General features: G+C 37.5%; 1 protein-coding gene across 1 annotated transcript in view; it reads left to right on the top strand.

Moving 5' to 3' along the window:
* LOC150078287 (uncharacterized) overlaps positions 1 to 12,844 on the top strand; it is a 910,840-nt gene that overhangs the window by 501,652 nt on the left and 396,344 nt on the right. Inside the window, 1 exon segment of the mRNA XM_090384522.1 lies at positions 10,228 to 10,383. Within this exon segment, the coding sequence (XP_090240648.1) occupies positions 10,228 to 10,383 (156 nt within the window).

The raw sequence follows: 12,844 nt of genomic DNA, 5'->3' as shown, positions 1-12,844 counted from the left end.
GCCATTGCTAATGCTATAAAACAAAGAAACATTGTGAAAGAAGAATAGGTACGCAGAAATTTCCATTCAGTGAAAATGTAATCGATTGTCTGAATAAACTAAACCATGTGTTGTGGAGGTGGGCAGTTTGAATAAATTTAAGGAAGGTTTGGACGCGTTTTTTTTTTTTTTTTGTTTGTTCTTTATAAGCTTTGCTTTCTTGCACCATGTTGCTAATACTAATATATTATTTCATTATTTGTTATACTTTATTATTATATGCTGCTTATCATCAAAATTTCCTACCTATAAAGAATTTATCAATTTATTTGAAAAATTACCTGCATAACTCTATGGATGCAAACAATTAGTATGTCAAGCTGCTCAGTGCAGTAGAACATCCAGTAATAGGTCATTTACTCATATAGGAACCTTAAGGTGCTATAAAAATATGTGTAAACGTTTTTGCAGCACCTTCAGGTGCTATATTGAGACATTTACACATGTAAACAAAATTGGTAAAAATGAATGTCTAAGAATGTGCAGTCTTTAACATGCTGAAGACAACGTTATGAACAGCTGAGAGATTTTGAAAGGGGTCAGATCGTTTGGTGTCCGAAGCTGGATGGTCAGTATGGTAAATTCCACTCATGCATCATAATGCCTGAAAGAGTTGGACAGAAAGTTACTTGGATGTGTTGCAGATGTTCTCTGTTGGCACCAGAAGAATGCCAGAACAGGAGGATTGACAGATCCACTGACTAGCAACAGGAAACACATTTGCTCCGGTCTGTAATTATTCGTGTCACCCTTCGATCCCTCCCCCTTTGTGATTTGGGGATATATTTGCACATCTCCAGTCCACGGGGACCTTTCATCAAATTTATTTACTATACTCCTAGTATTGATGTACATGCAAGTATACATACACCTTTTCTTACTCTTAATTACCCTAATGCAACCCATGTATTTACTTGTTCCATGATGACTCCCAGCAGCCCTTGAAATCCCCAGTATCTCACATTGCAGGCCGTTGCTCATTCCATCTTATTCTACCTAGAATTTTCCTTTGTTCTTGGATATGTTTTAATACTTCCACATTTGAAGCTTTTTCGGTCTTTTTTTCAATCCTGTGCAACACCACGTCTCGAAGGCCTCAAGTCTCTCTTAGTAAGAATCCATGTCTCTGCTGCATATAGTGCCACTGATCAGCTATATATCATTATTATCTTCTTCCTAATTTCCTGTGACATATTCTCTGTAATCAATGACATTTTATTCTTTAAAAATTGTTTTGCCATTGCAGTTCTGGATTGAATCTCAGTTAGACATGAAATGTCCTCTGCAAATAACTGCCCCAAATACCTAAAGTGATCTACTTGCTCCAATCTCAATTTGGAATGGAATTGACCTTTTACCAAACATCATTGCCTTCTATTTCGTCACGTTTATCTTCATTCCATACTTCAGTGCTTTCTGATTTAGTCTTCTGATCATTTTTTGCAGTGTAGTAGGGAGCGCCATCGTGAATGAAGTGTGCTTGTTGACAAATGATCAGTGGCATGTCGTCCAAGAAATCAGGCATGTTGTTTTCCAGAAAGTTTCTGTACGCCTGCCCTGTGAATTTGTTTGGAAGTACATGGGTCCCAAATAACTTATCACTAAAAACACCCACCCAGATGTTGAGGCTGAACCGCTGTTGGTGATGTGATGGAAGAATTGCATGTGGGTTTTCTCAGCCCATACATGCTGATTTTAAAAGTTTTGGATTCCATCTCGTGTGAACTATGCTTCATCTGTGAATATCACTAAGGCAGGAAAGTGAGGAGTTGTACCACACTGCTGCAAGAACCACTGGCAGAACATTACTCGCGTAGGGTAATCTGCTGGTGACAAGACCTGTACCCGTTGCAGATGGTAAGGATACATTTGGTGTTCTTGCAACACTCTCCAAATATTCAAACGTTGAACAGCCAGTTGCATTGCTATTCTGCGTGTGCCAATTCCAGGAGTGGCATGCACGACATCCAAAATCTCCTCCTCCTCCTCTACTTCAGGAGTCGTAGATCTTGGTTGTCCTCTGTCGGCAGTATGAGGTGTAAAGGTCCCATGTTCACAAAGGTGGCGATGGATACCTTCAAACATTTTCCTGTCTGAACATCTTCGTTCTGGGAACCTTTCATGGTATAAACAATGAGCCTCCAGAGCATTGCCGTCTGCCAAACCATACATAAAATGCATATCCGCTTGCGCCTGATTTGTGTACATGGTTGGAATGGAAATCACCAGATTCTATCAGTACATTGTGATAATCTGGTACGTTGTGATAATCACCTGTGGGAGATTAGACATTCCAGTTAATAACTCGGGAACCAAGTATTTCCGGAACTATGTTGATATAAAATATTTTTATTGTCTACATACGAGGAACTCATTCCTGAAGTTATGCCATGTATTTTTGAGACACCCAGTATAAGTCATATTTCAGTCCAATAATCTTCTTGCATCCAGTTTTCTCAAGAAATGGGAAAAGTTCTCCCCAGATAACTCTATCAAACACCTTCTCGTAATCCGCAAAACACACATTGAGGTTTCATCCCATGTTATACATTTTCTCTCCCAACATGCTCAGTAATCCAATAGCATCTGCCTCTGCGAAAACTGCACTGTGAGTCATCCAGAAATTGTTCATTATGATTCTCCATATGGACTGATAACTTTCAGCAGAATCTTGGATGCATGGGTAATAAGACTTATAGTTCTGTAATCTTGGGATACTGTTGGTATGATTGATGTGCAGAATTCCTCCAGCCAATGCTCATCCCTGTATATCTTCTTTATCAATTCAAATAAGGCTTTCTTCAGATTTTCTCCACTGTATTTTAAAACCTGTGCTGGTACATTGTCAATTCCTGGTGCTTTGTTATTGCTAAGAGACTTTAGGACTGTGTTGAATTCATCTTTAGATATTTCCTCCTCCATATTTTCTTGTTGTTCTAGTACTGTATTCCACCATGTGTACATGCTTGAATCTTCATCAAGTCCTTCAACATATCTCCTCCATCTTTCCTTTTGTTCTTCGAAATTCAGTACTGTCATTCCCTTTTCATCCTGAATTGCTCTGGTTTGAATTCCGATACTCGTTCGTGTTAACTCTGATTTTTGTTAACTCCAAGTCCACCCAACTATGGTGTTCAAGCGTTTCAATCTCTTGACAGCTCTCTGCCCACCACTGTTCTTTTGCCTTCTTACATTTCTTATCAATTTCATTCTTCAATCTGATAGTTCCTTTGATCATATTTTTTTGGCCTTTCAGTCTCCTCCTCCTCCTCTCATCCATTTTCTGCAGTAAAATATCTGTGATCCAAGGCTTCCTTCTAATTTTTTCACTCTTCCGCAGAGCCTCCATTTCAGCTTTACAAGTCATCTCTTTGATTAAAGACTAGTTTTGGTGTAGATTGTTCATAGTCTCCTCAGTAGTGATAACATTGGTCAGATCTTGAAACACATTTTATGCAATCTCCTTTCTAAATTTTTTAATGTTCCATCTCATGAATGATTTCCTTTTATTCAGGCACTTCAATTTTAGTTTCACATTCATCTTCACAAGTGAGTGGCCTGAATATCTGTCAGCTCCCGGACAGAGATTAGACATTGCTTTCTTCCCAGGTTACGCTCCAGGGGCTCACATCTGGTGAGTATGGGCCTGGTACACCCAGTATCCTGAGCTGGATATCATCATTCTTATCTTTCTTGGTAATTCCTCTTTCTTTCTCTCTCTCGGGGTAACTTGGGATTTTTTTTTTTTTTTTTTTGGCTGCTACAGCATAAGTCTCAGGCTTCCCTGCAGCCAGTATCACTGTTTAACTAAGATGCAATCAATTTGGTGCCCTTGTGAGCTACCAGGATTCTTCCCTGTATATCTTCTGAAGAGTGGTGCCTTAAACAACATATTTTGTAACCATTAGACTCTCTTCTGTACAAAACTCCACTACGCGTTGACCTGTTGTGTTTCTCACACCTAGTGACACTTAGACCAAAGTTCCCCACAGTCTTTTCTTTCCATCTCTCTCCAACCACCACATTCCAATCCCCCCTAATTAATACAAGTAATTACAGACCTGTTAATTTAACTTCTGTTCCAGGTAAAATAATGGAGTCACTCGTTAAAGATGCATTGCAGGATCATCTAGACAAGACTGCAGCAATAATTCAGACATAGCATGGATCTTCTTTTCAATCTCAATAGTAATTGTGCAGTCAGATATGAAGTTTTCTGAACAATGCAGACAGGTTGCAAGAGCAGGTCATGGGGTTTTGTCAATGATATACAGGAATTTTGCTAGCAGGGAAAAGGAGGTGATTATCTCTTTGTATAAGGCAATAGTCAGGCCACGCCTTGAGTTGCATACAGGTCTGGACACCTCATTTTAGGAAGGATGTAGATTTGCTTGAGTGTGTACAGAGAAGGGCAACAAGATTGGTGAGGGGAATGAAGGATTTCTCTTACCAAGAGAGGCTTAAGTTCTGTAAGTTGCAGCAACTGGAGACTAGGCACCTGCGAGATGATCTGATTGAGGCATATAAGGCCTTGAATGGGTTGAGCAAGCCGAATTCTGATGTGATTCTTCCACTTATTCAAATTACAAACCTAAGAGGAGCATAAATTCAAATTGAGGAAAGACAGCTGTAGAATAGATGTGCGGAAATTTGCCTTTAGCCAGTGGGTGGCTAATTGCTGGAACAAACTTCCATCTGTCGTTTTGGAAGCTGATAGGTTAAATAAATTTAAGGAGGAACTGGAGAAACATTTAGAGGGAATGGTTGTGTGATTTTTTTTTTTTTTTTTTTTGGCTGATGCTACATAAGCTCATATGCTTGCTTTCTTGCATCACATGCCACGATTACTATTACTGTTACTATGTCTTCTCAACTAATTCATCTGCACTATTAGAGGTTGGCATGTAAAATTGTATAATTACCATGTCGACCGGATTTGCTACAAAACTGACCATGATGTCTATCTATGTCCCAATGATTCCACATCTTCTAGTGCTCTCATGAATTTCTTATCATAATTATTTCCACACCACCCCTGTCTGCCACTACTTCCAGAGTGCACAACTTTATAGCCTCCACTTACAAATTTGCCCATTTCACTCCATTTTGTCTCTGCTACTCCAAGCACATCATTGCCATTCCTGTGCATTTCTCTTTTGACACTCTCCAGCTTTCCACATTTAAAAATTGTTCATAAGTTCCATGTCTCGATTCCACAACAGGGATTTCACAAGTTGACGACCTGGAAAGCCCTGACACTTACCCTACCGGACCCAACATCACCATTAGCATTTTGTTGTGCTATGATGGTTTCGTAGTAGTGGCCGGATCTTTCAGACTTCTCTAGCTCATTCATCATAGGATTACTTGGGATATACTTTCTTTATGGGGTAGTTTCCCTGCTGCTTTCCCTGTGGCATTTATATATGTATATATATATTATTCAAGTAATTTTGCACTATTTAATTTTTTTTTCAGTGAGGTGGCACGATTATCCCTCTTCCTCTCTCACTGGCTGCCTAATATCCAATATTTTCAATTAATGATTTTTGAACTTTGTCAAACATATTGTCATGTTGATTCATACAGGCTTAGCCCGAATGAATAAATTTAAAATTTTAGCCAGATAAAATGTTAATTATTTATGTTATACTGTAGCATAGGCAAGCAATGAGCTGACCATTAAAACAAAGAACATTCCAACTGTCAAAATGAACACATCTATAAGTAGTTAAATACTACCTGATATTGTGAAAAAACACTCAACCCTTCTACAGTGTGACTTCGTTAACAAGGTGATCATCAAATAACTCTTCTTAATACCACGTTTTCAACATAAAATTCAGGAGCACATAGTAACCATGTTAAACATAAACAGCAGTCAGTAGCGAAAGCTACTAGGATACAATTTTATGTGATAATTAGGTCAGTAAAAGAGCAAAATTCTTCAAAAACTTATTTCTTGAATGCTGAAAATTTTTTGACTAGCACATGGATATTCTTGTCACAGTTCTTCCTGGATTGTTGGATTCATTCTGGATTGTTATAACCCATCCTCCAACAACAACAAGTTGTGGATCTTTGAACTAAACTGCTTTATCAATAATTTTCTGTATCTTTTGAACAGCAAGTGTGTCAAACATAACTGAGAATCTATTTATTCTTGTTATAAAGGACACAAAAAAAATCAAATTTCCTTATTCCTACCTGTACAAGACTAGATTTACAGTATTTTAAAAAATTATATAGTGGAATCGTGATATAACGTGTGTCAGGGAACAACTTTAATACCATTATTATAAGCAAAACAAATTGTAGCTGAATAAATTTGACCATTTTTTTTAACATAAATACACTTTAGTTAGTAAATAAATACTTTATGAGTTTTTTCATAAATATTTTATGAATATACAGATTAAAAAACATCAAGTATTAAAGTTATATCAATTTCTTTACATTCTTCTAATACACAATACTGTTATGGACCTATATTTTACAGCCATTCTGAAATAGTCACGTAATTTAGTTTGCCAGAACTGATGACAACATTTTTTCAGTACATAATTCTTAATAGTGATCAGATGGAATAAATGAAAATGTTCACTATCACTCTGATGATCTTACCATGCCATCACCTCATTAATGTTTATGAGCACTTTGTTCATTTCTAGTGCTTTTTCCTTGCACGAGTCAGCCACATTACCTTCTGAATTTCTCCCTACATCACAGGCCTTCTCTTTGTCGATTGTCTTCCCACTGTTCACAGAGGCTGTAATTTTTTTGTCACTCAGGTAATGCACAACTGGAGCTTTCACATCCACTGCAGTCCAAGCAGCTAGTACAAGGAGCAAAGTCTACTATTGCTCCTTGTTCTGAAAATTTTCTCCTTGCTCCAGAAATGCTGCTTATTCACTATTGTATGCAATTTCTCTCGGTGTTAATATTTTCAGAAATTCTATAACTTGAATTTCTGTGTTTAGGACACCAGCAAGTAGCTCACCACAATAGTTGGCTTTGAAGACTCAATTAATGCCCTGATCTGTGGGCTGAATTAGAGAAGTTGTGTTCCTTGGCAGAAACTGGACTCTGATCTTGCAATCTTTCAATTTCAAGACAAAGCCAAAGGATGAGCTGAGCAGTAATCAAACAGAAGCAGGGCCTTTTCTTCAAGTTTTTCGGAAAGAAAGTAGCATCTCACTGATGGTACAAACTCACTTTGTAACCATGAAACAAAACTGTTACTCATCATCCAAGCATTGAAACTATTTTTATAAGTCACAGGTAGGGATTTCATGCTGACATGCTTAAAACACCTGGGACTTCAACTTCAACTTTTACTGATGCACGATGGCTTTAACTTGTGATTTAACAGTAATTCTCTCTTTATTAGTTTTCATGCCCACTTTGTTGGGTGCCTTTTTAGTATCCATTGACTTGTCAGAGAAGTTTATAGCGCGGCACTATTTTGTCTCAGTTAATAGTAATAGTAATAGAGGCATGTGATGCAAGAAAGCAAGTGTATGAGCTTATGTAGCATCAGCCAAAAAAAACACAACCATTCCCTCTAAAGGTTTGTCCAGTTCCTCTTTGAATTTATTTAAGCTATCAACATCCACAACGACAGATGGAAATTTGTTCCAGCAATTAACCACCCGCTGGCTAAAGGCAAATTTTCGCACATCTATTCTAGAACTGTCTTTCCTTGATTTGAATTTTTGCCCCCTTAGGTTCGTAATCTGAGTGAGCAGAAGAATCCCATCAGAATTCAGCATGCTCAACCCTTATACACCTCAATATCCTCAATCACCTCGCAGGTGCCTAGTCTCCAGGTTACAGATGAACAGTTGTGCAACTGTTCATCTGCGAATTCACCATCTTGAAACAGATTACGTAGAAATTTAGGAAATGCTTCTGCTGCTGTAATGTCATCAAATGCAGGTTCACCTATAAGACTAACCTGGGATATTCCATGACAAGCCTACTGTCTCCAAAACCACCCTTCAAAAGCTTTAAATGTGCCATCATCTCCACCATGTAGCTTATGAAATTTAAGTGCCTGTGCTTTCAAAATTATTCCCTTTATACTCCTTCACTATGCTTCAACTTGTATAAGCATTGGTCCTCATCACTGTTTTCACAAAGTTTAGTTTTATTTCTTTGGAGGCCTACTTCATCTCCTATGGAGTCTGTGAACTTAAGTTGCCATTTGGGGCAGACGGGCTGAAAAGTGGCAACTTAAGTTTAACATTGACAACTGCAAAGTACTGCATATGGGTAGCAGTAACCCCAGATAAATTTTCCATCTGTGTGATTTTACAGTCAGGGCAGTGGAGAATGAGAGACCTGGGGATAATTGTGCAGTCAGATATGAAGTTTTCTGAGCAGTGCAGACAGGCTACCAGAACAGGTCATGGGGTCTTGTCAATGATATACAGGAATAGTGCTAGCAGGGATAAGAAAGTGATTATCCACTTGTATAAGGCAATGGTCAGGCCACACCTTGAGTAATGCATACAGGTCTGGAAGCCTCATTTTAGGAAGAATGTAGAGTTGCTAGAATGAGTACAAGAAGGGCAACAAGACTGGTGAGGGGAACAAAGGGGTTCTCCTATGAAGAAGGCTTAAGTTCTGCAAATTGCAGCATCTGGAGACAAGGCACCTGCAAGGTGATCTGATTGAGGTGTATAAGTCCTTGAATGGATCAAGCAAGCTCAATGCTGATAGGATTCTTGCACTTGCTCATGTTACAAACCTGAGGGGGCATAAACTGAAATTGAGGAAAGACAGTTGTCGAATTTGCTTTTAGCCTGCTGGTAGTTGATTGTTGAAATAAACTTCCATCTATCGTTGTGGACTTTGATAGCTTATATAAATTCGAGGAAGAAGTGTACAACCTTTTGGAGTGAATGGATAGGTGAAATGGGGATTTTTTTTTTTTTTTTGGCTGATGCTGTATAAGCTTACTTTCTTGCATCATATGTCTCTATTAATGCTAATCTAACAAAATTCCAGAAGTAATGATCCAACAGTGGATCATTCCTTCTGGAATTTCACACTCTTGAAATATACTGTAATTTGCTTCACCACTTTTTAATGGCCACTAGAAGAAAAAATTACTTATTTCGGATGCTCTAGAATTTACTGTGTTTTGAGAAAACTAAATCAAAACCAAATCTGGCCTATCATAGTGTCAAAGTGAAGTCATGTGATTTCTCCAAAAATCATTTGTCAGTTCATATATATTTTGTCTGGTTTAGCCCTTTACAGTTTTTGCTATCCTAAGTGTAACTTCTAGTCAAAGAAAGGATGTCATATGCTGTTGTTTACAAAAATTTACTTTGTAACTAATGTAACACACTTGATGAATGGTAGCATTATTAACCTCCAGAGTTAGCTATTTGTAATTGGCATTCCACTGATATACTCTTTTATTGTATCTTTAGGTGAGGGGAGAAACTGGGTGTCTACAGTAATTAGTCTCTAATGGGTCCTTTTGTTTTCAAAAATTACTCTGCAACAGAATAGTGAATATGAGGCTATGACATAGCCGTGTGGTCAGAAGCATGAGTGTAGTGGTACATGCTCTTCGAGTGGACCGGGGTTCAAGCCCATGACTACTAAATACAATAAACGTTTGCATTGACATTGGGCGAAGGAAACACCATTATAAAAAAAAAAATAAAATTAAAAAAACCCAAGAGCATCAGGCCTGGCCAGCTGGCTTGTAAAAAAATCGGCTGAACATATCAACATGGAGAAACGACAAGCGTTCCATCAATGTCCCTGATTCCTAACCAGGACAAACAGTGCGAATAACTGAATACTGAATATATCAAAGAAAATATACATCCAATTTTTAATTAATTAATTCCATTTTGAAAATAGTAATAGTAATAGTATTCACTGTATAGTGCAAGAAATCCACAGGCTCTTGAAAACACGGTAGTAGGTTGTATAGTAGATACAAGTATATACAGTATTCACTTTTTCTAGTTTCCAATATGAAATTGCTAGTTCTTTGAAGAGACTACTTTTTTTTTCATAATTTGTTTTGGAGGACATATCATACCTACAGTATGAAGAGGCATTTTATATTGCGGTTGCACTTTGTTTATATTTTCATATTAATATAACTTGACTAATAATAGATTAGTATGCTTTATATAAAAAATAAGTAATTGTTATTAGGTCTTTGGAGGTCGTAAATGGACACTGGGATCTTTAGGTGGTAGCAGTTTATCCATGGATACTGCAAATGCTGGATTTAAAAGAGCTTCCAGCTTTGGTGTTGGTACTGGAAAACTGAGAAAAAAGAAATCATCCTCTTCATTGGCAGCTATACGGGTAATTGTTTTACTTGATGTGAATATGATATTTAAGTATAAATAAAAATAAAAGTTTAGGTGTTATTATATTTCTAAAGGTATTTAAAGCACCCTTATAATGGGAAGGAGAATACCCCATCCCACATTTTGTTGTTATACACAATAGTCAAAGCAGCATAAAGTTTCATAAAGATGTGCAGAACTTGGATACAATTGATTATAACTGAAATATTTTTTAGAGAGAAAGGGTTTTCAGAAAACTTCAGTGTGGTGTGGTTTGACTGCTATATGTTGGAGTGAGGCGTAAGTGTTAGTACAATTTCTACAACTTTGGACATTTCCATGTGAACTGATGGTCGAGTCTTTATGAGGCAGAAGGCTACAGACGATCATACTGTAAAAAAATAGCCAGGTCAGTTATTGACAAACTGTTCTAGGAGAATCCAAACTTGGATGTCAAAGTTTTGCTGCTCATTGGGCAATAAATCAATTTTCCAAGAATTTAAGGAATGCATTTCAAGTGAGGTAGGGACATCTACATTGTATCATACAGTTTCTGATACAATGCAGGGACATCTATATTGTATCGGAAACTGTATGAGGGGGAATATTTGTAAGCATACAGTGGGAACTGTATACTTACAAATAGACAGATAACACCCATCTAAGTATAAGATCAGTTATGAAGAATCACTTTTTGTGATGCATTGCTCTAAACACCAGTTTTGTAATGAAGTGGTGGATTAATGCATTCAGTAGAAGAATTGGAGTTTTGTCCCAGCTGAAGAAATACTACCACTCACTTTAATTGTCATGGTTTAAAGGGCCTGTTTCAATGTATGGCTATGGATGTATTGTACACAGCAATGAATGTTCAAATTTACCATGGTATCTTGGATACTACAATGTGGTCACAAAGGACCTGGATGCAAAAAATAATTTTGATATCATATACTTGGATTTCAGGAACGATTTTTATACTGTTGTATATGGAAGACTGCTGTACAAATTGGAGCAGCATGGCATTAAGGGAAAGTTGCTGTAATGGCTAAAGGGATGGTTGAGTGGGAGATGGCAGAGAATGGTAATAAATGGACACTGCTCTACATGGACTAATGTTATTAGTGGAGTCCTCCAGGGTTTTGTGCTGGGCCGATTGTTGATTTGTGTAATTTATCAATGATATTGATGAAAGTATATCAGGCTTAATGTCCAGATTTGCAGATGATACAAAGGTTGGCAGGGTTGTTAATGACAGTAAGCTATTGCAAAGGATCTTGAAAAGTTAGGCAGATGGGCTGAGAGGTGGCAATTGAAGTTTAACATTGACAAATGTAAAGTACTGCATATGTAGCAGTAGCCCCAGAGTAACGTATCAACTGAGTGGTACTACACTCAGGGAGGTGGAGAATGAAAAAAACCTGGGGGGGAGGTAATTGTGTAGTCAGATATGAAGTTTTCTGAGCCGTGCAACTGGGCTGCCAGAGGAGGTCATGGGGTGTTGTCAATGATATATAGGAATTTTGCTAGCAGAGACAATGAGGTGATTATTGTTTTGTATAATTCAGTGGTCAGGCCACACCTTGAATACTGGTACAGGTCTGGAGGCATCATTTTAGGAAGGATGTAGAGTTGTTAGAATGAGTACAGAGAAGGGCAGAAAGATTGGTGAGAGGAACAAACTGGTGCTCTTACCAAGAGAGGCTTTAGTTCTGCAAGTTGCCACATCTGGAGACTAGGCACCTGCAAGGTGATCTGATTGAGGTGTATAAGGTCTTGAATGGTGTGAGCAGACTCACCATTGATGGAATATTTCTGCTTGCTCAGATTAAGAACTGAGTAGGCATAGATTCAAATTGAGGAAAGACAGTTGTAGAGTAGATGTGCAGAAGTTTGCATTTAGCCAGCTGGTAGTTGATTGCCGGAACAGACTTCTGTCTGTTGTTATGGAAGTTGATAGCTTAAATAAATTTAAGGCTGAACTAGACAAACATTTAGAGTGACCAGGTGGGTGAAATGGGAAGGTGTTTTTTTTGGCTTATGTTGTATGAGCTTGCTTTCTTGCATCATATGCCTCAACTAATGCTAATGCTAAAGTTGTGCTCCCAAAATCTGTCTGCTTGAACTGCATTTGAAACTTAAATGTTTAAAAAATATATTTATGTTATGTATACGAGACTTTATTTATAGTATATAGTTGGAGTTTTCATAAATAAATTACCAGAAAAATGAAGGTTTTATTTTGACATAGCAAACATAATTTGGAAAAAAAATCACACACACACAATGAGCTATATAATTAATAAGTCAATATTATTATTTAGTAAATAGTAAAGAAAACACTCAAATGAAATACTAAAATGAAACTTTGAGGAGAAGATTGAAGTTGATTCTAGTGTCTACATTACATCATGCATGATGTTGTAAAGGAGCATCATCACCGTCATGGACCCATTTTTCAAAAAATGAGTCATGGAGAT

The sequence above is a fragment of the Mastigoproctus giganteus genome, chromosome 11 (assembly GCF_048544385.1).
Source record: "Mastigoproctus giganteus isolate SK-2022 chromosome 11, ASM4854438v1, whole genome shotgun sequence".
Taxonomy (NCBI): domain Eukaryota; kingdom Metazoa; phylum Arthropoda; class Arachnida; order Uropygi; family Thelyphonidae; genus Mastigoproctus; species Mastigoproctus giganteus.
This window is presented reverse-complemented; position numbering and strand designations above follow the sequence as displayed.